The 23,514-nt window shown below is 37.7% G+C and overlaps 1 protein-coding gene across 2 annotated transcripts in view; it reads left to right on the top strand.

Annotated features, from left to right (window-relative positions):
• CUL5 (cullin 5) overlaps positions 1–23,514 on the top strand; it is a 130,681-nt gene that overhangs the window by 82,873 nt on the left and 24,294 nt on the right. For both annotated transcript variants that reach the window (XM_020891364.2, XM_070473644.1), the window contains 4 exons: positions 3,449–3,542; positions 12,614–12,744; positions 12,995–13,102; positions 15,899–15,963. In XM_020891364.2, coding sequence (XP_020747023.1) covers positions 3,449–3,542; positions 12,614–12,744; positions 12,995–13,102; positions 15,899–15,963 — 398 coding nt within the window. The remainder of the gene's footprint in view (positions 1–3,448; positions 3,543–12,613; positions 12,745–12,994; positions 13,103–15,898; positions 15,964–23,514) is intronic.

Here is a 23,514-nt window from a genome sequence, read left to right as displayed (position 1 = left end):
ATTAAAATCCCACATGGTGTATGGCATGACCAAGAAAAGAAGAAGAAGAAAAATCACTAATGAGGCTGAGCGTGTTTATTCTTATTATGAACCATTTGTATTTTTTCTTTTGTGAGTTCAGGCTACTCTTTTATAAGCATTACTTTCATTTTTTATTTATTTATTCAGAAATCATAATATCATTATTTTCAAGGTGCTTCATAATTTCGTCTTAAGTTCTTTTTCCAAGTTAATAATGTCCAATAAGAGTCATTCTACCCACTAAGAAATAATTCCCAATTCATATACTTCATTCTGTTCATTTTTTTCTTGGATTCATGCTTTTAAGTATTGTTTTACTATTCTTTTCTGCCTATTCAAACCCTTCAGAATTCATAAAGCACATCTTGCAGTAGTCTCTCCAAATACTGTAGCCTTCGTCCATTTTCTCTTATTTGAATTCCCACTGTATCTGTTGTTTCTACACCTTGATTTAGTAGCAGATTATAGGCTGCTTTATGTTATGTATCAAGCACTGTGTTGAGTCCATGAGTATATAGCTGCATAGAGCACAGTCTGTCCTTGTGAAGTTTGTAGTGTAGTAATGGTTTGTTTATTCCCACTTCTTTGCTTTATGGTGATTGAACTTTTCATATACCTCTGTTATGTATGAAGAATACATACATGTTTAGATATACTATAGTTGCATAACCCCAACTATATTGTATTGAGAGTATTGAGCATATAAATCACGTTTTATCTTCTCTATTTCTTATAACACTTAACTAATTTCTGAGCACATAGCCATTACTAAGTATATACTTGCTCTCTTAATATAGTATCAAAAGTCATAGGCTTGGAGTCACATACCTGACCTCATATTACAGCTCAAGATCTTATGAACTGTATAATATTTCAAAGTAACTTAGCCTCTCTAAGCTTATTTGCTCATATGTGAAATACCTGCTTCATAAGGCTGTCATGGGTTAAATGACATTGATATTAATCAGATAATATATGTAAAGGATTTAGCACAATGTTTGGTACAGCATAGGTTTTCATTAAAAGATATTAGTTATTGTAATAATTTGTGTAACCTTTCAAGCTAGAAAGTGCTTCAGTAACCTTTCTTTTTTTCCCTCAGTAACCTGTTACATCCCTAACTCCTTTCATCTAAGCAGTTACCAAATTCTACTCAATTTATTCAGCTATCTTGTCAATGTAGCCTCTCCTTTATTTTATTTATTTATTTATTTATTTGGTTGTACCACATGGCTTGCAGGATCTTGGTTACCTGATTAGGAACTGAACCCAGGCCCTTGGCAGTGAATGGCTCAGTTGTAACCATTGGACCACCTAGCCTCCCTAGCCTCTCCTTTTAATCCTCACTGAAACCCATAATAAGAAATATATTTTTTATTGTAACTTAGTATGTTCTTTGTTTATTTACTCATATCTGAAACAAAATTCTATGAAATAATATTCATTGTTATTGTATGTGAAGCACTCTGATATTTTTGTTGTAGTTCTGTTCTATGTTATTTTAGTAAGAAAAGTTGGTCACAGCCATTAAAATATTTCACAACAAACAGGTTGAAACACACAACCCTAGATTTTTTGGAGTCTGCAGAATTTGGACTACTCCTGAGTTAGATTATGTTCAAGTGTAAATTTTCAGTGAAATTGAAAACAGATGATTTTAGAAAATAGAGCTTATTTTAGAAAACAGAGCTTATTCTGGTTGCATTTTCTTATTCATTAGTTATATATAGGTAGATTTACCTATTCTCTGTTGAAGGTGGGAGTGTTCTGTTGTGCATATTCCAAAGCTGGTATAGAATGAAATTACTAAGTAATTGGGTCAGAGCTTCCCACCTTGGCAGAAATTTCTCAACCACTTCATATATCTGTTGCTTTTCTTAGGACAGAATTGACATAGATGGACTTTAAAGTCATTAGCATAATTCTCAAAGAGAGAGGGACCTAAAAACTTTTATTGCAGTAATTTTTTTAACGTTTTAAAAAACAGAAACAGTGGTATAATGAATCTCCATTCCTAAATTCAACTTCAGTAATTAGCACCATTAAGTCAGTTCTAAGAGGAATTTTTAGCAAAGAACTTGTAAGGCACATACAATTCCCTTTCCTTAATACAGATAGCTTACCTGTTTTAAGAACAGAGATATCAGCCTTAGTGTACCTTGTGTAGGTAATCACAACCTATTCATTTTGATACCTGCAAGGAGAGTAAAAATACACAGAGAAGTAGTGATGGAGTGGGGTGGATTTTCCTGAGGCCCGGCCAGACCATTAGACCCTGACCATCTTACTTAGAATCTTTCAGCAGCCTTGTTTGTCAGTCTTCCTACTACCACTCGGTACTACCTACCTTGCTGCTGTTAGACTGATCTTTTAAAAATGACTTGGGGGGGGGGGGTGGAATTAGGTGGTCATTACATTTATCTTCTATTTAAAACCTTTCCTACCTATAGAATGGGCTTCCCTGGTGCCTCAGCGGTGAAGAATCTGCCTGGCAGTGCAGGAGACGTGGGTTCATTCCCTGGGTGGGAAAGATCCCCTGGAGAAGGAAATAGCAATTCACTCCAGCATTCTTGCCTGGAAAATCCCATGGACAGAGGAGCCTGGAGGGCTACAGTCTAAGGGGTTGCAAGAGTCAGATACAGCTTAGCAACTAAGGAGCAACAACAGCCTTTAAAGTCCCAAACCTTAGATCTTTATTCGAAATCTCGCTCCAGTCTACCTTTCTAGCTTTCTCTCCTATTTTCTCTTTATTGCCATATTCAGTTTCATATTAGAATAACCAATCCATTTTAAGACTTGTATTCACTTTTCAAGATCCAATTTAAATTTCATCTGGTGGATGAGACCTTTTTAACTACCCAGAAAAAAATGGTAGTTCCTTTGTATGTGTGTGTTTTTCCACTTAACTGAGTTTATTTATTAAAGTTTGCCCTTTATAAGAGAGTGATCTTCCCCAAAGCAGAGGTTGTAGCTTTCTCTTCTTGGTATCCTAACACTTCTTTGGTGCCCACAACAGTGAAACCTACTATGAGTTTAATTGAATGTTCATACTTTTAGAATTTTAGCATCTAACTCTTAACACAGGTTCTCTCCAGATAAGAGTTCACTACAGCTTTTTTTCTTAATTTGATTTTGTAGATTAAAAAATTTTTTCCTTCCCTCATTGGGGACTGTTACTGAAATTTCTATAGAGAACCTGAGTTCCTAGGCTTTTGCTTAATGGGGAGTATATTTGGTAAATTAATATAGAGTATCCATCTTCATCGATTCTCTAATAAAGGTAAGTAAAATCTACTTTCAGTATACTTAGTTTTCTGCTGTTGTTAAACAGTGTGGTTTTATGGAACTGTAAAGCAAAATGGAGTGGAGTACATTTGTGCCTTATTTGTGCTTATAATAGCCTTGACAAATTTTTGATATATTTCAGCTCATGGAATGCTGTGTAAATGCCCTGGTGACATCCTTTAAAGAGACTATCTTAGCAGAATGCCAAGGCATGATCAAGCGAAATGAAACTGAAAGTAGGTAAAACACTACATAAAGTTATCATACTCTTTTAATAGGATATCTTTGAAGAACATCACTTTTAATAAATTACTGTTAGATCATTCTTTTATACATATGTATTTTCATTATGGAAAACTGTAAAGAAAAGTATCCAAGTATTTAGCATAGTTAGAAATGCTGTAAAGAAGATTATGAATTTGTATTTTAAGCATTTTTTTCTCCTTGGGTATCAGTATGTTTGTATGTGCTCATGTCAATTTCAGTTTGTTCTCAAAAGTAAGACTCTGCTTTTATTTTTTTTTCCATTTATTTTTATTAGTTGGAGGCTAATTACTTTACAATATTGTAGTGGTTTTTGCCATACACTGACATGAATCAGCCATGGATTTACGTGTGTTCCCCATCCTGATTCCCCCTCCCGCTTCCCTCCCCATCTCATCCCTCTGGGTCTTCCCAGTGCACCAGCCCTGAGCACTTGTCTCATGCATCCAACCTGGGCTGGTGATCAGTTTCACCCTTGATAGTATACTTGTTTCAATGCTGTTCTCTCAGAACATACCACCCTCGCCTTCTCCCATAGAGTCTAAAAGTCTGTTCTGTACATCTGTGTCTGTTTTTCTGTTTTGCATATAGTGTTATCATTACCATCTTTTTAAATTCCATATATATCCGTTAGTATACTGTATTGGTCTTTATCTTTCTGGCTTACTTTACTCTGTATAATGGGCTCCAGTTTCATCCATCTCATTAGAACTGATTCAAATGAATTCTTTTTAATGGCTGAGTAATATTCCATAGTGTGTATGTACCGCAGCTTCCTTATCCATTTGCCTGCTGATGGGCATCTAGGTTGCTTCCGTGTCCTGGCTATTATAAACAGTGCTGTGATGAACATTGGGGTGCATGTGTCTCTTTCAGATCTGGTTTCCTTGGTGTTTATGCCCAGAAGTGGGATTGCTGGGTCATATGGCAATTCTATTTCCAGTTTTTTAAGAAATCTCCATACTTTTCTCCATAGTGGCTGTACTAGTTTGCATTCCCACCAACAGTGTAAGAGGTTCCCTTTTCTCCACACCCTCTCCAGCATTTATTGCTTGTAGACTTTTGGATAGCAGCCATTCTGACTAACGTGTAATGATACCTCATTGAGGTTTTGACTTGCATTTCTCTGATGATGAGTGATGTTGAGCATCTGTATGTCTTTTTTGGAGAAATGTCTGTTTAGTTCTTTGGCCCATTTTTTGATTGGGTCATTTATTTTTCTGGAGTTGAGCTGAAGGAGTTGCTTGTATATTTTTGAGATTAATCCTTTGTCTGTTGCTTCGTTTGCTATTATTTTCTCCCAATCTGAGGGCTGTCTTTTCACCTTGCTTATAGGTTCTTTTGTTGTGCAAAAGCTTTTAAGTTTCATTAGGTCCCATTTGTTTATTTTTGCTTTTATGTCCAATATTCTGGGAGGTGGGTCATAGAGGATCCTGCTGTGATTTATGTCGGAGAGTGTTTTGCCTATGTTCTCCTCTAGGAGTTTTATAGTTTCTGGTCTTACATTTAGATCTTTAATCCATTTTGAGTTTATTTTTGTGTATGGTGTTAGAAAGTGTTCTAGTTTCATTCTTTTATAAGTAAGTAGTTGACCAGTTTTCCCAGCACCACTTGTTAAAGAGGTTGTCTTTTTTCCATTGTATATCCTTGCCTCCTTTGTCGAAGATAAGGTGTCCATAGGTGTGTGGACTTATCTCTGGGCTTTCTATTCTGTTCCATTGATCTGTATTTCTGTCTTTGTGCCAGTACCATACTGTCTTGATGACTGTGGCTTTGTAGTAGAGCCTGAAGTCAGGCAGGTTGATTCCTCCAGTTCCATTCTTCTTTCTCAAGATTACTTTGGTTATTTGAGGTTTTTTGTATTTCCATATAAATTGTGAAATTATTTGTTCTAGTTCTGTGAAAAATACCATTAGCTTGATAGGGATTGCATTGAATCTATAGACTGCTTTGTGTAGTATAGCCATTTTGACAATATTGATTCTTCCAATCAATACCGTGTTCCATGAACACGGTATGTTTCTCCATCTGTTTGTGTCCTCTTTGGTTTCTTTCATCGGTGATTTATAGTTTTCTATGTATAGGTCTTTTGTTTCTTTAGGTAGATATACTCCTAAGTATTTTATTCTTTTTGTTGCAATGGTGAATGGTATTGTTTCCTTAATTTCTCTTTCTGTTTTCTCATTGTTAGTGTATAGGAATGCAAGGGATTTCTGTGTGTTAATTTTATATCCTGCAGCTTTACTATATTCATTGATTAGTCCTAGTAATTTTCTGGTAGAGTCTTTAGGGTTTTCTATGTAGAGAATCATATCATCTGCAAACAGTGAGAGTTTCACTTCTTTTCCTATCTGGATTCCTTTTATTTCTTCTTCTGCTCTGATTGCTGTGGCCAAAACTTCCAAAACTATGTTGAATAGTAGTGGTGAGAGTGGGCACCCTTGTCTTGTTCCTGACTTTAGGGGAAATGCTTTTTCAATTTTTCACCATTAAGGATAATATTTGCTGAGGGCTTGTCATATATAGCTTTTATTATGTTGAGGTATATTCCTTCTATTCCTGCTTTCTGGAGAGTTTTTATCATAAATGGATGTTGAATTTTGTCAAAGGCTTTTTCTGCATCTATTGAGATAATCATATGGTTTTTATCTTTAAATTTGTTAATGTGGTGTATTACATTGATTGATTTGCAGATATTAAAGAATCCTTGCATTCCTGCGGATATTAAAGAATCCTTGCATTCCTGGGATAAAGCCCACTTGGTCATGATGTATGATCTTTATAATATGTTGTTGGATTCTGTTTGCTAGAATTTTGTTAAGGATTTTTTCATCTATGTTCATCAGTGATATTGGCCTGTAGTTTTCTTTTTTTGTGGCATATTTGTCTGGTTTTGGAATTAAGGTGATGGTGGCCTCATAGAAGGAGTTTGGAAGTTTACCTTCTTCTGCAATTTTCTGGAAGAGTTTGAGTAAGATAAGTGTTAGCTCTTCTCTAAATTTTTGGTAGAATTCAGCTGTGAAGCCATCTGGTCCTGGGCTTTTGTTTGCTGGAAGGTTTCTGATTACAGTTTTGATTTCCATGCTTGTGATGGGTTTGTTAAGATCTTCTATTTCTTCCTGGTTCATTTTGGAAAGTTACACTTTTCTAGGAATTTGTCCTTTTCTTCCAAGTTGTCCATTTTATTGGCATAGAGCTGCTGGTAGTAGTCTCTTATGATCCTTTGTATTTCAGTGTTGTCTGTTGTGATCTCTCCATTTCCGTTTCTAATTTTGTTAATTTGGTTCTTCTCCCTTTGTTTCTTAATGAGTCTTGCTAATGGTTTGTCAATTTTGTTTATTTTTTCAAAAAACCAGCTTTTAGCTTTGTTGATTTTTGCTATGGTCTCTTTAGTTTCTTTTGCATTTATTTCTGCCCTAATTTTTAAGATTTCTTTCCTTCTACTAACCCTGGGGTTCTTCATTTCTTCCTTCTCTAGTTGCTTTAGGTGTAGAGTTAGGTTATTTATTTAACTTTTTTCTTGTTTCTTGAGGTAAGCCTGTAATGCTAGGAACCTTCCCCTTACCACTGCTTTTACAGTGTCCCATAGGTATTGGGTTTTTGTGTTTTCAGTTTCATTCATTTTTATGCATATTTTGATTTCTTTTTTGATTTCTTCTATGATTTGTTGCTTATTCAAAAGCATGTTATTTAGCCTCCATATGCTTGAATTTTTAATAGTATTTTTCCTGTAATTGAGATCTAGTCTTACTGCATTGTGGTCAGAAAAGATGACTGGAATGATTTCAATTTTTTTGAATTTACCAAGGCTAGATTTATGGCCCAGGACGTGATCTGTTCTGGAGAGGGTTCTGTGTGCAGTTGAGAAAAAGGTGAAATTGATTGTTTTGGGGTGAAATGTCCTATAGATATCAATTAGGTCTAGCTGGTCCATTGTGTTATTTAAAGTTTGTGTTTCCTTGTTAATTTTCTGTTTAGTTGATCTATCCATAGGTGTGAGTTGGGTATTAAAGTCCCCCACTATTATTGTGTTATTGTTAATTTCCCCTTTCATACTTGTTAGCATTTGCCTTACATATTGCAGTGCTCCTATGTTGGGTGCATATATATTTATGATTGTTATATCTTCTTCTTGGATTGATCCTTTGACCATTATGTAGTGTCCTTCTTTGTCTCTTTTCACAGCCTTTATTTTAAAGTCTATTTTATCTGATATGAGTATTGCGACTCCTGCTTTCTTTTGGTCTCCATTTGCATGAAATATTTTTTTCCAGCCCTTCACTTTCAGTCTGTATGTGTCCCTTGTTTTGAGGTGGGTGTCTTGTATCCATTCAGCCAGTCTGTGTCTTTTGGTTGGGGCATTCAACCCATTTACATTTAAGGTAATTATGGATAGGTATGGTCCCGTTGCCATTTGCTTTGTTGTTTTGGGTTCATGTTCATACAGCCTTTCTGTGTTTCCTGTCTAGAGAAGATCCTTTAGCATTTGTTGAAGAACTGGTTTGGTGGTGCTGAATTCTCTCAGCTTTTGCTTGTCTGTAAAGCTTTTGAGTTCTCCTTCATATCTGAATGAGATCCTTGCTGGGTAGAGTAATCTAGGTTGTAGGTTATTCTCTTTCATTACTTTAAGTATGTCCTGCCATTCCCTTCTGACCTGAAGGGTTTCTATTGATAGACCAGCTGTTATCCTTATGGGAATCCCTTTGTGTGTTATTTGTTGTTTCTCCCTTGCTGCTTTTAATATATGTTCTTTGTGTTTGATCTTTGCTAATTTGATTAATATGTGTCTTGGGGTGTTTCACCTTGGGTTTATCCTGTTTGGGACTCTCTGGGTTTCTTGGACTTGTGTAACTATTTCCTTCCCCATTTTAGGGATAGTTTTCAGCTATTATCTCCTCAAGTATTTTCTCATGGCCTTTCTTTTTGTCTTCTTCTTCTGGGACTCCTATGATTCGAATGTTGGGGCATTTCACATTGTCCCAGAGGTCCCTGAGGTTGTCCTCATTTCTTTTGATTCTTTTTTCCTCTCTGCTTCATTTATTTCCACCATTTTATCTTCTACCTCACTTATCCTATCTTCTGACTCCGTTATTCTACTGTTGGTTCCCTCCAGAGTGTTTTTGATCTCATTTATTGCATTATTCTTTTTAATTGACTTTTTTATTTTTTCTAGGTCCTTGTTAAACATTTCTTGCATCTTCTCAATCTTTTTCTCCAGACTGTTTATCTGTAACTCCATTTTGTTTTCAAGATTTTGGGTCAGTTTTATTATCATTATTCTAAATTGTTTTTCAGGTAGATTCCCTATCTCCTCCTCTTTTGTTTGGCTTGGTGGGCATTTTTCATGTTCCTTTACCTGCTTGGTATTTCTCTTCCTTTTATCTTGTTTAGATTTCTGTGTTTGGAGTTGCCTTTCTGTATTCTGGTGGTCTGTGGTTCCTTTTTCTTGTGGAGGTTTCTCCCAGTGGGTGGGGTTGGACGATTGGCTTGTCAAGGTTTCTTGGTTAGGGAAGCTTGCGTCGGTGTTCTGGTGCGTGGAACTGGATTTCTTCTCTCTGGAGTGCAATGGAGTGTCCAGTAGTGAGTTTTGAGATGGGTCTATGTGTTTGGTGTGACTTTGGGCAGCCTGTATGTTGACGCTCAGGTCTATGTTCCTGCATTGCTGGAGAATTTGCGTGGTATGTCTTTCTCTGGAACTTATTGGCTCTTGGGTGGTGGTTGGTTTGAGTGTAGGTATGGAGGCGTTTGGATGGTCTCTTATTACTTAATATTCCCTATAGTCAGGAGTTTTCAGGTGTTCTCAGGTTTGGGGCTTAAGTCTCCTACCTCTGGATTTCAGTCTTATTCTTCCAGTAGCCTCAAGGCTTCTCCAACTATACAGCACTGATAATAAAACTTCTAGGTTAATGGTGAAAAGATTATCCACAGTGAGGGACACCCAGAGAGGTAAACAGAGTTACATGAAGTAGAGGAGAGGGAGGAGGGAGATAGAGATGAGCAGGAGGAGAAAAGGGGGACTTAAGAGGAGAGAGACAGATCTACGCAGTACTCTGTTCCCTAAGTGTTCTCCATAGCCGAGAACACCCACAGAGATTCACAGAATTGGATTGGGAAGAGAAGGGGGAGGGAGGAAATAGAGGTGATCTGGGGGAGAAAAAGGGGAGTCAAAAGGGGGAAAGAGTAATCATCACACTCCTGAGTAAAAATAGGTACTGAATATTGGATTCTTAAATGCCCAAAATTGATATCAAATACTGAAAAACAAAGATTAAAAATCTAGAGGTTAGACTCTTAAAAATACAACGTTAAAAACAAAAACAAAAAATTTAAGAAATATATATGAAGTTTGCTTTAAAAATAGGGTCTTTTTTTTTTGCAAGGTTATAGTGAAATGAAAATAAAAATTAAGGAGTAATAGAGGACTTTAAAAGAAAATTAAAAGAAGGAAAAAAATTTTTTTAATTAAAAAAATAGTAAAAATATATGAAAATGAAAAATAAGGAGTAATAGAGGACTTTAAAAGAAAATAAAAGAAAAAATTTAAAAAAAATTTTTTTTAATTAAATAAAAAAAGTAAAAATATATCTAGGAATTTCTCTGGAGCTGTTGCGGGCAGTGTGGGTTCGGGTCAGTTTCAGATAACTCCTTGTTCCAGCTTACACGTCTCTATATCTATAGGCCCCTTCCGGTGTGGTCGGTGTTAACTACAGGGATTTTAATCTGTTGCACTGGTCACTTCTGAAGCAGTTCCCTTTGTTTACTTGACTTCTGTTTGCTGGTCTCTTCAGTGTCTTAATTTCCGCCCTGACACAGGCGATGGAGGTGGTCTCTTGTTCAGGTTCACTTGTTCAGTCATGCTGCGGGGAGGGAGGGGCACTACAGACAAATGTCACTGGCCTGTGTGGGGAGCACTCGCAGTGTTCTGGCCACCTGGGTTTGCCCCCGCTCACGGTGCGTGTGCTTTCCCCGTGTACACTGCTCAGGCTCCCGGCTGCTCTCCAGGGAGCGGGCCCTGAGTTGCGTGCACTTCCCAGGCCTAAGCCACTCAGGTTGCAGTTTTCGGGTCCTCCACAAAAGCACAGACTCGCTTGGGCCTGCGTTTTGTGCCTTCCCCAGCCCGAGCAGCTCAGGCAGCCAGGAGCTTGAGGAGCACACTCTCCCCGGGTGCGGTGCGCCTTCTCCCCTCCGCAGTCCCAGCCTCGGTTTCCGCGCCCACCGGTTGGGCGCACCTTGTGTCTATTTTGGGGAGCTGGTCTCTAGCTGTCACCCTCCCAGTGGATGTCAACCATCCAGAATCTCAGGAAGTCTTTGGTTAGAGACTGGAAGCCTGTTTGCAGTTTGGTAGGGGTGCCGTCTCTGGGGCCGAATTTGCCTCTTTCCCCTCCCCCTGCCTCCCGCCTTTGGCGGGGGATGGGCCAGTCCACCACCGGCTAGCTCTTCTCTGGAATTGCTCAGTCCTTCCCTTGTTCTGCGAACGGGTCGGCAGTGTGTTCCATTAGTGCTTTTCACTGGTAATTTTCTCTCTCTCTTGCTATCCCACAGTTTAAGTTGCTATCTCACATTAGCTTCCTCCAATTGCCCTCAGGGCATTCAGGTCTGATCCTTACCCTAAGCATTGCCGCCCGCTCCTCTCCGTTCAGCCCCTACTTGCTGGTGGCGGATGCGAGCGTCTGGGGTACTTTTCTTCTGGGAGTTGCTTTTAGGGTAATCTGTGGGTTTTATTTATTTTTCCTCCCAGTTAGGGTGCTCTCCGAGATTCGAAAACTTCCCCCAGGCCCGCCACTGAGAGGGTTTCCTGGTGTCTGGAAACTTCCTCTATTACGACTCCCTTCCAGGGATGGGTCTCCATCCCTAGCTCTTTTGTCTCTCTTTTTATCTTCTATATTTTGTCCTACCTCCGTTCGAAGACAATGGGCTGCTTTTCTGGGTGCCTGATGTCCTTTGCTAGTGATCAGAAGTTGTTTTGTGGAGTTTGCTCAGCGTTTAATTGTTCTTTCGATGAATTTGTAGGGGAGAAAGTGGTCTCCCCGGCCTATTCCTCTGCCATCTTAGCTCCTCCTTTAAGACTCTGCTTTTAAAGGCTAATTTAAATGATAAACGTACAGTATAGGATAGAACTAGGTAATTTGACTTTTGTGTGAAACTTTATGACAAATATTTTTAGAAAGCAGTAAAACTCTCTGTGTTGGTAATCTGATCCCTCTCCCCCATAAAGTTATATTTGGGGAAGTAGAAAGTACATTAATACCAAAAGAAATACATACCAAAAAGAAAAATTACCCATATCCTTACTACTCAGAGACAACCACTTTTAACATTTTGATGTATTGCTCTCTAGATTTCATGTTGTAAAATTGCAGGGTGTTATTTAATCTCTCGTGTTTCAAGTATGTATTGCAGTTCACTTAAATCTATACATTCTTCAGAAGTATTTTTGTAGTAAAAGCAAGTTTCTCTCTTAGTACAAACGAAATATTTGAATTTCTGTATGCCAAACTAGAGTCCACTGATCCAAGGTGGGGGTTAACAGAAGAAAGTTTTGTAAACTGAAAAATTCTTTATGAGTACAGTTTTATATTATTTCATTACTCTGAATAATCAGAGGCCATGATTATTTTACCCCTTGATGTTACTGTGTATTGTGTGTTTAATATTGCATCTACCTTATGAAAAGTACTTAACTTCTGTGTAAAATTTTGTGTTCCTTAGAATAAATATTTTCCATTTCATTGAAAGTCAGATGAGTCACCTTTTAAGAGGAGTTGGGTTTTACAGTATGTGATCCCTTTATTTAGAGTTTCTTTTAAAAATAATTTTTGTCAGACTGAGAATGTAGATCAGGCAGTTATAGTATTTTGCTTATGCTTATTATAGCAACTCCTAAACTAATTGTACTCACAGAATACTGTTAAAGCTGTCAACTTCCAACTAATATTTCCCCACACTCTTATTATCATAGGCATTCTAGATCCATGATACAAATCAAAGAAAAAATCTATTCTGATGGATGAAATGATTACATGAGTATGTCCTATCCTTTCAGAATTACATTTAATGTTTTCATTGATGGACAAAGTTCCTAATGGGATAGAGCCAATGTTAAAAGACTTGGAGGAGCATATCATCAGTGCGGGCCTGGCAGATATGGTAGCAGCTGCTGAAACTATTACTACTGTAAGTTTTCCTCAATGACAGTAGTAGGTGTATATCAAGGTTATTTTGTAAATGCAGGATCAGGTATTTAAACTAGTAATTGATGGTAAAACAGTGATGTTGGAACACCTTTCCTAAGAAAAAAATATTTCAGAAAATTTTCCAAATTTTAAAGCTATAATTTATTAAAATTATGTTTATATTTTCTTTTTTTGTGTGTATTAGTCTCTTTTTTAAAACTCAACTTAATATAAAACACTTTATTTTTTAGGACTCTGAGAAGTATGTTGAGCAGTTACTTACACTATTTAATAGATTCAGTAAACTTGTCAAAGAAGCTTTTCAAGATGACCCACGATTTCTTACTGCAAGAGACAAGGTAATACTCCTGTATATTAACACTGTTGTCATAATTTAATTGTAGTAAGAAACTTCCATCATTATGCTATTAAATTACAAAGTAAAAAACCTAGCAACTCTTATTTTTCAACAGTGGAGGGCAACCATATTGCATACGATTTCTTATATGCTTTTGTAAGGATTGGGTATGCTTGTGAACCAGAATTTAGCTAGGAATTAGCTCTCTTCCTCATTTTTTCAAGAATGTTTTCCTCTTTAGAATATTACTGATTATTGAATTCCTATTCATCCTTCCTTAAGACTCAGCTCAAAGTATACTTCTCTTGGAATTTCCTTGATACTCTGCCTCCACCCACATCCTGTCCCAAGCAGAGTTGATTTCTTTGTCCTATTTCCTTTCCTACGGCTCTTATGAGAGTTATATCACATTTATCCCTGTTTTCCATACCTTATTTCCCACAATTATAGTGTAGGATAATGATAATGAAACATAATATTATCCTTAAAGTTGTATTTTTTTAAATGTCATAAACCTATCACTAGAAATTACCATTAGTTTTCCCACTCTTAAACTACCTCTTCTTACTTCCAAAGTGAAATATTTTTCTAGATTCTAAAAAGACAATCAGCTTTCTCCAGTAGCTTTTTAAAAATCACTAGTTTTAGATGGATAAATGGATAGAAAGGTACATAGGTACATAAAATATGAAAGGGATTTAAGGGAGTATGGAGGTAATAAGGTGGTTTGAAATATTAAATTGAGTGGCCTGCAAAGGCTTTATTGAGGTGATATTCAGATTAAGATTGAAGTTGATTAAGAAATAAGTCACCTGGCTCTCCTCTAAGGTAAGACTATACCTGTCATGTTCCAGAACCAGAGAAGAAAGAGATCACTGTGGCCAGAGTGGACTGAGTGAGGGGGAGAATAGTAAGAAATCAGAAATGGGTAGTCAGGGATAACAGGAGACCAGATCATCGTAGGACTGTGAGAGCCGTGGTAAAGAGTTTTATTTCTACTCTGAGTAGTATACGAACTCATAGAAAGGTCTCAAACTAAATGACAGACTCTGACTTAACATTTTATCAGAATCACCTGTCTTACTACAAAAAGAATAGGTTGAAGGAGGCAAGAGAGGAAGCAAGAATATGGGTTAAGAACCTATTTAAGTAACTCAGTTAAGTAATGATGGAAGTGCGGCCCAGAAGGATAGTAGGTGGAGGTAGTCAAGAGTTGTTGGATTTTTAATGTGTTGTGAAAATAGAGTATGTAGGACTTGATACTAGAATCAGATGTGGAATGTGATCAAAAGAGATCAGTCAAGGATGACACTCAAATTTTCTGATCAGTTAAAAGTATATGCTTGCTGAGGTGATGGAAGATGAAGACTTTGAAAGAAGCAGGTTTGGGGGAGACGGTTAAAGAGAGACTAGGAACTCGGTTCTGGACAAAGTTAACTTTGAAATGTTTATTAAACATCCATATGGCAACATCAGATCTGGAGCTTAATGGAGGGGGTGGGCCTTCAAAAATAAATTTGGGACCTTCAGCATAGAGATGGTTTTTAAAGCTCTGACACTGGCTGTATAAAGTCTTCAAATTAAGAGTGAGGGTATCAAAGAGAAGAAACCCAAGGATTGATCTGGGGCATTCTAAAGTTAGTTATTGGAAAAATAGGAACCATCTTTCCTGAGGAGACAGGAGAATGCTGTGCTAGAAAACAAGTGGGAAACACTTTGCAGGAAGAGGACATGGTTTGCTGTTTTAAAATCCTGCTGACAGGTCAGGTAAGATGAGCGTCTAACTGACTGTGCTCTTCAGCTCCGTGGAGGTTGTGAGTGACTTTGACATGAATGATTGATTGGAGTAGAAGTGTGAAAGCCTGATTAAAACAGTTTCAAATAAGAATGGTAGTAGTGAAATTAGTGACAGTGAGTTAGATAATTCTTCTAGAAGTTTAGCTTAATGAGGACAGAGAAATATGGGGCAGTAGCTGAAGGTGGACAAAGCCAAGAGAGAATCTTTAAGATTTAAAATAATATATATGCATACTGAGGCTATAAAAAAATAATGGAGAAAGGGAAAATTGATGATGCTGGAAAAGAGGAGGGAATTCTGATTACTTTGGTTTTCTCAATGAAATAGGAAGTCATATCATCAGCTGAGAATATGCATGAGGGAGGAAAACTGGAGATTTGAAAAGAAAGGAGGTGATATGAAAATATTTTCTAGGAGACTGCGTGGACAAGAGAAAATGTTATGGTTATCAAGCAGCATTAAGACCTCACTTGAGAGTAATGATAATCATAACATGACAAGAGCATGTTGAAATCATTAACTTGAAAAATTCTATCAGGCCAGATAACCATATATGCAAAACAGAAAAAGAGACACAGATGTACAGAACAGACTTTTAGATTCTGTGGGAGAAGGCGAGGGTGGGATGTTCTGAGAGAACAGCATTGAAACAAGTATACTATCAAGGGTGAAACTGATCACCAGCCCAGGTTGGATGCATGAGACAAGTGCTCAGGGCTGGTGCACTGGGAAGACCCAGAGGGATGGGATGGGGAGAGAAGCGGGAGGGGGAATCAGGATGAGGAACACACGTAAATCCATGGCTGATTCATGTCAGTGTATGGCAAAAACCACTACAATATTGTAAAGTAATTAGCCTCCAACTAATAAAAATAAATGAAAAAAAATGTAAGGAAGAAAAAAAAAAGCTAATTTGTCTTTTTTAGAATTACAGTAATTCCTCTAACTGTATTTAAGTATTAAAAATAATGTTCATATCTTATTTTACATTATTTGCAGGCATATAAAGCAGTTGTTAATGATGCTACCATATTTAAACTTGAATTACCTTTGAAGCAGAAGGGGTAAGTGTTTTAAATCATATGTTTATAATTCTTAGATTTTACGGAGTGTATAGTATGTTATTAGATATGCATATGCAAAGTGCCCTATTTCCCTAACCCTATGAGGTTTATTTTTTGTTTTTTTAACTGATTTTCCTGCCTTTGATTATTAAACACTGTCTTGATTTTAAACTTTATATTATCTCCTCTTGTGACCAAAGAATGTTGACCTTATTTTTTTAAGTTAAAAAAGTTTTGTTCTAAATCTTTCAGAATCTTTGCTTGGTTTTTCTTCCTCATTGTTCACCAGTTACTTTATAACCTACAAAAGCATAGAATATGACTCTCTTCACCATGATGATTAAAAAAAGAGAAACTGGAACTATGCTGGTAGTCCAGTGGCTACACCTCCACACTCCCAATGCAGGGGACTCAGGTTTGATCCCCTGGTCAGGGAGCTAGATCCCACATGCTGAAACTGAGAGTTCACATGCCACAACTAAAGCTCCTGCATGCTGCACCTTAAGACCTGGCACATCCAAATAAATAAATAAATTTTTTCCAAAAGGATATAAATTTTAATGTGAATGTTTATGTTACTATTTTTTTAAATTGATTTGTTGGTGAGTTTTCATCTCAAAGATCTATTCATGCTAATTACTATTATAAAAAAATCTGAAAATGAAAATTTAATGATCTATTAATTAATCTGAGCTAGTTGTAGTATCTTCAGAGTAGTACTGAATATCACCAAAAGTTAATTGGAAAAATGCTCATTTGTAATTTTAAATAAATTATACATGTTAAAATACTTGAAAATAGGGCTTTATTTTTTGTTTTGTTTAAATCATTTTCATTTTGTCTTTTTTGAGCCATATAAATTATTTGAGTGTTAGTACAGTGGAAGACACCTGGGTCATATACTTTTATAGTAATTGGCATTATTTGGAAGGGCATTTGTTGTGTTCTCTTTATAAATATGAAACATATAACCCTGCATCTTGGAGATTTCTTCATATGAATACAGAAAGGTCTTCCTTATTCTCCCGTTTCCACCTTTTTTCAATGAAAATATTCAGACTTAAAAGTAAAGTCACCTTTGTTGCTTTATTAAATAATGTATCATCCTGTATGTCCATCAGTTAACTTAAGTGTATTTCAAAAGGAGTTGCAGGCATCAGTAACCGTTACTCCCCAAACATTTTATCATGCATTCATTGATTGAATATCGTGTTTGTTTTGAGATAAAATTGACCTACAGTCATATCCATAAATCTTTGTTTAATTTTGTGAGATATGACAAATGCCTCCATCCTTATTAAAATAAACATTGTTTTCATCATCCTTGAGAGTTACTTCATGTCCATTCCCAATCAGTCCCACCCCTATCCCCACCTTCTTCTAGAAGGCAACTGTTGATCTGATTATTTCAAGATAGGTTAGGTTTGCCTGATCTAGGACTGCATATAAATTGAATTCATAAAATAGTGTATTATTTGTGTAAAACTTTTTTTCAACTCACCATAGTGTTTTTAAGATTTATGCATGTTTTTGTATATCACAGTGGTTTGTTTCCCAAAGTGGTTGTTCTGTTTTACACTCCCACTAGCATATGATTTTTTTCATGTATTTCCCACCAGTTTTTCATGTATTTTTTTGGTATTCTTATATTTTTTGAGAATGAGGATTAAATGGTATTCTGATGCATCCAGAGTGACTGGGTGTATGTTCTGTTGTCTCAGTATAGTTTTGTTTTATTAACTGCGTTGGGTCTCCGTTGTGGCCTGCGGAACTTTGTGCCGCAGTACACAGACTCCAGTTGTGTGTGGGCCGCAAACAGCTTTCAGTAGTTGCGGCTGTGGGCTTAGGTGCTCCGAGGCTTGTGGGACCTTCGTTCCCTGACCAAGGATCAAACCCAGGTCCCCTGCATCACAGGGCAGATACTTAACAACTGGACCACCAGGGAAGTCCCCAAATATATTTTTGATTCCCATTTTCCTCGTGACTATTGATATTGAACAGTTTTTCGTGTATTTTTTTTGGTATTCTTAACATTTTTCTTTATAAAGTGTTCAGATTTTTTGCCTGTTCATTAGTGAGCTATGAGTTCTTACATATTCTGTATATCAGTCCTTTGTTGTATGTGTGCTTTTCTTTTGTGGATTTTGCTATGTTTTATCTAGGAAACCTCTGTCTACATCTACCACTAGGACAAGAAGATAATCTTCTGTTTTGTTTTAGAAGCTTTGTAATTTGTAGCTTTCACATTTAAGTCTAAGAGCTGCCTTAAATTGATATTTGTATATAGTGTAAGGTAGGGGTTAAATTTCATTTTTTTCTTTTCTTTATGGTGGCCAGTGGTTTCATCACCATTTATTGGAAATACTTTCCATTCCCCACTGCATTGTTTTGGTGCCTTTTATGAAGAACCAAGTGACTTAAAAATATGTATGTTTTTCTGGACTTTCTATTCTATTCCAGTGAAGTAAATGAATATCCTTAGGCCATTTCAAATAGTTATGATTAATAAAGTTCTGCAAGAAGTCAAAGTCCCCAACTAATAAAAATAAATGGAAAAAATAAATAAATAAATAAATAAAAAAGAAGTATAAGTCAGCTGGTATAACTTTGTTCTTTTTTTCTCTTGAGTGCTTTTGATACTCTAGTATTTTGCTAGTATATAGAAATATGGTTGATTTTTGTAAATTGATCTTATACTGTTACCTTGTTAAAGTTATTAGTGCTAGTAGTTCTTTTATAGATTTCCTAAAATTTTCTATGTAAAAAATCATGTAATCTCTGAATAAAAGAGTCATTTCTTTTTATGGTTTGACCCACTGTCTAAGATCATAATTAACAGTGTTGAACAAAAATAGTGAGAGTGGGCATCCTTACCTTTTTCGCCAGGCTTTGAGGAAAAGCCTTAATATTTTGTCTGTAAGTACAGAGTTAGTTAAGGATTTTTCATAGGGTTGCTTTTTATTTGTAATTTGCTGGAAAGTTTTGGTGATGAATGAGTGTTGATTTACTCTATGCTTTTTCTGTGTCAAATGACCGTAAGGTTTTTCTTCCTTATTCTTTTATCTTTTAAGTACTTTATTTATTTATTTGACTGTGTCAGGTCTTAGTTGGAGCGTGCAGTTTCTTTCATTGCAGCACACAGGCTCAGTAGCTGCAGCACGTAGGCTTAGTTCCCTACAGCATATGGGATCTTAGATCCCCGAACAGGGGTCAAACTGGAGTCCCCAGCATTGGAAGGCAGATTCTTAACCACCAGACTGACAGGGAAGTCTTGTTCCTTACTCTTTTGATGTGGTGACATACATTGACGGGGGTTAGATTACTGAGGATTGTTGAAGAGGGATTTATTTAAAGGAATTAGCTTATGTAATTGTGTTGTCTTCTGCTTAAGTCGCTCAGTCGTGCCAACTCTTTGCAACCCCATGGACTGCAGCTTGCCAGGCTCCTCTGTCAATGGGGATTCTCCAGGCAAAAATACTGGAGTGGGTTGCCTTGCCCTCCTCCAAGGGATCTTCCCAACCCAGGGATCAAACCCAGGTCTCCCACATTGCAGGTGAATTCTTTACCATTCAAACCACCAGGGAAGCCCCTCATTACTGTGTAATTGTAAAAATAAAAGTAAAGTATTAGTTGCTCAGTAGTGTCTGACTCTTTGAGACCCCATGGACTGTAGCCCACCAGGCTCCTCCATCCACAGGATTTTCCAGGTAAGAATACTGGAGTGGGTCACCATTTCCTTCTCCAGGGCATCTTCTCAACCCAGGGATTGAACCTTGGTTTCCTGCCTTGCAGGCAGACTCTTTGTCGTCTGGTAGTTGTGGGAGTTGGCAAATTTAAAGTTTCTTGGGCAGGCTAGTGGGCTGGAAATTGTTGGGCAAGAGTTGACTCTACACTTGGGGCAGAATTTCTTCTTAGAAAGAAACCTCAATTCTGTGTTTTTTTTTTTTAATTTATATATAGGAATATAGTTGATTTACAATGTTGTGTTAGTTTCAGATGTACAGCAAACTGATTAACATATATATATATATATATATCCATTTTTCTGAGACTTTTTTCCCACTTTGCTTATTGCAGAATATTGAGTAGAGTTCCCTGTGCTTTAGAGTAGGTCCTTGTTGATTATCTATTTTATATATGCATATGTGCATGCTGTTAGAACCAACTCTTTGCAACCCTATAGACTGTAGCCTGCCAGGCCTGTCTATCCATGGGATTCTCCAGGCAAGTGGGTTGTCATTTCCTCCTCTAGACAATCTTCATGACCCAGGGATCAAATCCACATCTCTTGTGTCTCTTGCATTGGCCGACGGGTTCTTTACCACTGTCAGTCACCACCTGGGAAGCCCCATTTTATATGGAGCAGTGTGTATGTTTGTTTGTTTTATAATTTTGCCAGGTTATTTCTGGCTGTGCTGGGTCTTGTTGCTGTGTGGGCTTTCCTCCAGTTGCAGTGAGCAGAGGCCGCTCTCCAGTTGTGGTGCGTGGGCTTCTCACTGCAGTGGCTTCTCTTGTAGGGAGGACGGGCTCCAGAGCACGTAGGCTCAGTAGCTGTGGCTCTCAGGCTCTAGAGCGCATGCTCAGTGGTGGTGCATGTGCTTAGTTGTTCTATGGCGTGTGGGATCTTATCAGACCAGGAGTCAGACCCATGCCTGCTGCATTGGCAGGTGGATTCTTTACACCTGAGCCACTAGGAAAGCCCAGGAGTGTATATATATGTTAATCCTAAACTCCTGATTTATCCGTCCCCACCCACTTTTCCCCATTCATAACCATGTGTGTTTTCAAAGTGTGATTCTGTTTCTGCTTTGTGAATAAGTTCATTTCTATCATTTTTTCTTTTTTTTTAGATTTTACTTGTAAGTGGAATCATATATTTGTCTTTCTCTGACTTACTTCACTCATATGATAGATTCTAGGTCCATCCATGCTGCCGCAAATGGCATTATTTTGTTCTTTTTATGGTTACGTAATATTCCATTGTATGCATGTACAACATCTTCTTTATCCATTCCTCTGTCAGTTCAATTCAATTCAGTCCAGTCACTCAGTCATCTCGGACTCTTTGTGACCCCATGGACTGCGGCACACCAGGCCTCCCTGTCCATCACCAACTCCCGGAGCTTACTCAAGCTCATGTCCATTGAGTCAGTGATGCCTTCCAACTACCTCATCTTCTGTCGTCCTCTTCTCCTCCTGCCTTCAATCTTTCTCAGCATCAGAGTCTTTTCAGATGAGTCAGTTCTTCGCATCAGGTGGCCAAAGTATTGGAGTTTCAGCTTCAACATCAATCCTTCCAGTGAATATTCAGGACTGATTTCCTTTAGGATGGACTGGGTTGGATCTTCTTGCTGTCCATTCCTCTGTCAGTGGCCATTTACTTAGGTTCCTTCCATGTCCTAGCTATTGTAAATAATGCCGCAGTGAACGTTGGGTTGCTTGTATCCTTTCGAATTATGTCTTTTTCTGGATATATGCCCAGGAATGGGATTGCTGGATCATATAGTAGTTTTATTTTTAGTTTTTTAAGGATCCGCCATAACAGTTGTACCAACTTACATTCTCACCAACAGTGTAGGAGGGTTTTCCACAGCCTCTCCAGTATTTATTGTTTATAGACTTTTTAGACATTTTTTAAAAAGTTATTTATTTGCTGTGCTGGATCTTAGTTGCTGCACAGACTTTCTCTAGTTGCAGCAAGCAGGGGCTGCTCTCTAGTTGCACTGCACAGGCTTCTTACTGTGGTGGCTTCTCTTGTTGCAGAGCACGAGCTCTAGGGTGCATGGGCTTCAGTAGTTGCAGCTTGTGGGCTCAGTAGTTGTGGCATCCAGGCTCTATGGCACAGGCTCAAAAGTTGTGGCCCATGGGCTTAGTTGCTCCACGGGATGTGGGATCGTCCCAGATCAGGGGTTGAGTCCATGTCTCCTACAGTGGCAGACAGATTCTTTACCAATGAGCCACCAGAGAAGCCCTATTTGTAGACTTTTTGATGCTAACCATTCTGACTGGTGGTGTGATACCTCATTGTATTTCGATTTGCATTTCTCTAATAATTAGCCATATTCAGCATCTTTTCATGTGCTTTTTGGCCGTCTGTTGTCTTCCGAGAAGTGTCTGTTTAGATCTTCTGCCCATTATTCTGGCTTCCTTGGTGGCTCAGACAAAGAACCTGCCTGAAGTGCAGGAGACGCAAGTTTGATCCCTGGATCAGGAGGATCCTCTGGAAAAGGGAATGACTGCAGTATTCTTGCCTATGAAATCCTATGGACAGAGGAGCCTGGTGGGCTACAGTCAATCCATAGGGTCACAAAGAGTCAGACGCGAATAGATGACTTTCAGTTCACTTCACTTCACGCTTTGGCTTCCCAGGTGGTGCTAGTGGTGAAGAACCTGCCTGCCAATACAGGAGACATAAGAAACATGGGTTTGGTCCCTGGGTCGGGAAGATCCCATGGAGAGGGCGTGGCAACACACTCCAGTATTCTTGCCTGGAGAATCCCATGGACAGAGGAGCCTTGTGGGCTATAGTCCATAGGGTCACAAAGAGTTGGACACAACTGAAGCAACTTAGTACACACACATGCCCATCATTTGATTAGGTTGTTTGTTGTTTTGATATTGAGCTGCATGAGCTATTTGTATATTTTGGAGATTAATCCTTTGTCAGTCACTTCATTTGCAAATATTTTCTCCCATTCTGTAGGTTGTCTTTTCATTTTGTTTATAGTTTCCTTTGCTATGCAAAAGCTTTTAAGTTTAATTAGGTCCCCCCCCCCTTTTTTTTTTTACTATTCTGTGAGGTAGATCCAGAAAGATCTTACTGCAGTTTATGTCAAAAGAGTGGTTCTGCCTGTGTTTACCTCTACGAGTTTTATAGTGTGTAGTCTTACATTTAAGTGTTTAATCCATTTGAGTTTATTTTTGTGTATAATGTTAGGAAGTGTTCTAATTTCATTCTTTCGCATGTATTTGTCCAGTTTTTCTGGCGTCATTTATTGAAGAGACTGTCTTTTCTCCACTGTGTATTCTTGCCCCCTGTGTCACAGATTAATTGACCATAGATGCATGGGTATATTTCTAGGCTTTCTGCCCTGTTCCACTGATGCATATTTCCATGTGTGTGTGTGTTCTATAGCAGTACCATGCCAGTACAGTGCTATGTGATGACTGAACTTTGTAGTGTGGTCTGCAGGTAGAGAGCAGGGAGCCCGATTCCTTCAGCTGCACTTTTCTTCCGCAGGAAACATTGAATTTTTTTTAAGGAAACATTTAACCAAGGTTGAATTCTTGGCATAAATTCTACTTGGTGATGATGTATTAATTCTTTTTGTATATTCCTGGATTTAATTTGCTTATGTTCTGTTAAATATTTTTGTTTATTTTGGGGAATGATTTACCTCTTTCTGGCCTCTGTGCCTTGTATAATTTTCAGTTTTGTGATATCTTTATTGTTCTCTGATTTTAGGATTATGTTGGCCTCATAAAAAGGTTTGAGAGTTATTCTCTCCTTTTGTATGGTTTTAAATGAAATATGTTAATTGGTATTACTTC

The sequence above is a fragment of the Odocoileus virginianus genome, chromosome 10, assembly GCF_023699985.2.
Source record: "Odocoileus virginianus isolate 20LAN1187 ecotype Illinois chromosome 10, Ovbor_1.2, whole genome shotgun sequence".
Taxonomy (NCBI): Eukaryota; Metazoa; Chordata; class Mammalia; order Artiodactyla; family Cervidae; genus Odocoileus; species Odocoileus virginianus.
The sequence above is the reverse complement of the archived record's forward strand: the minus strand, read 5'-3'. Positions and strand labels throughout refer to the sequence as shown.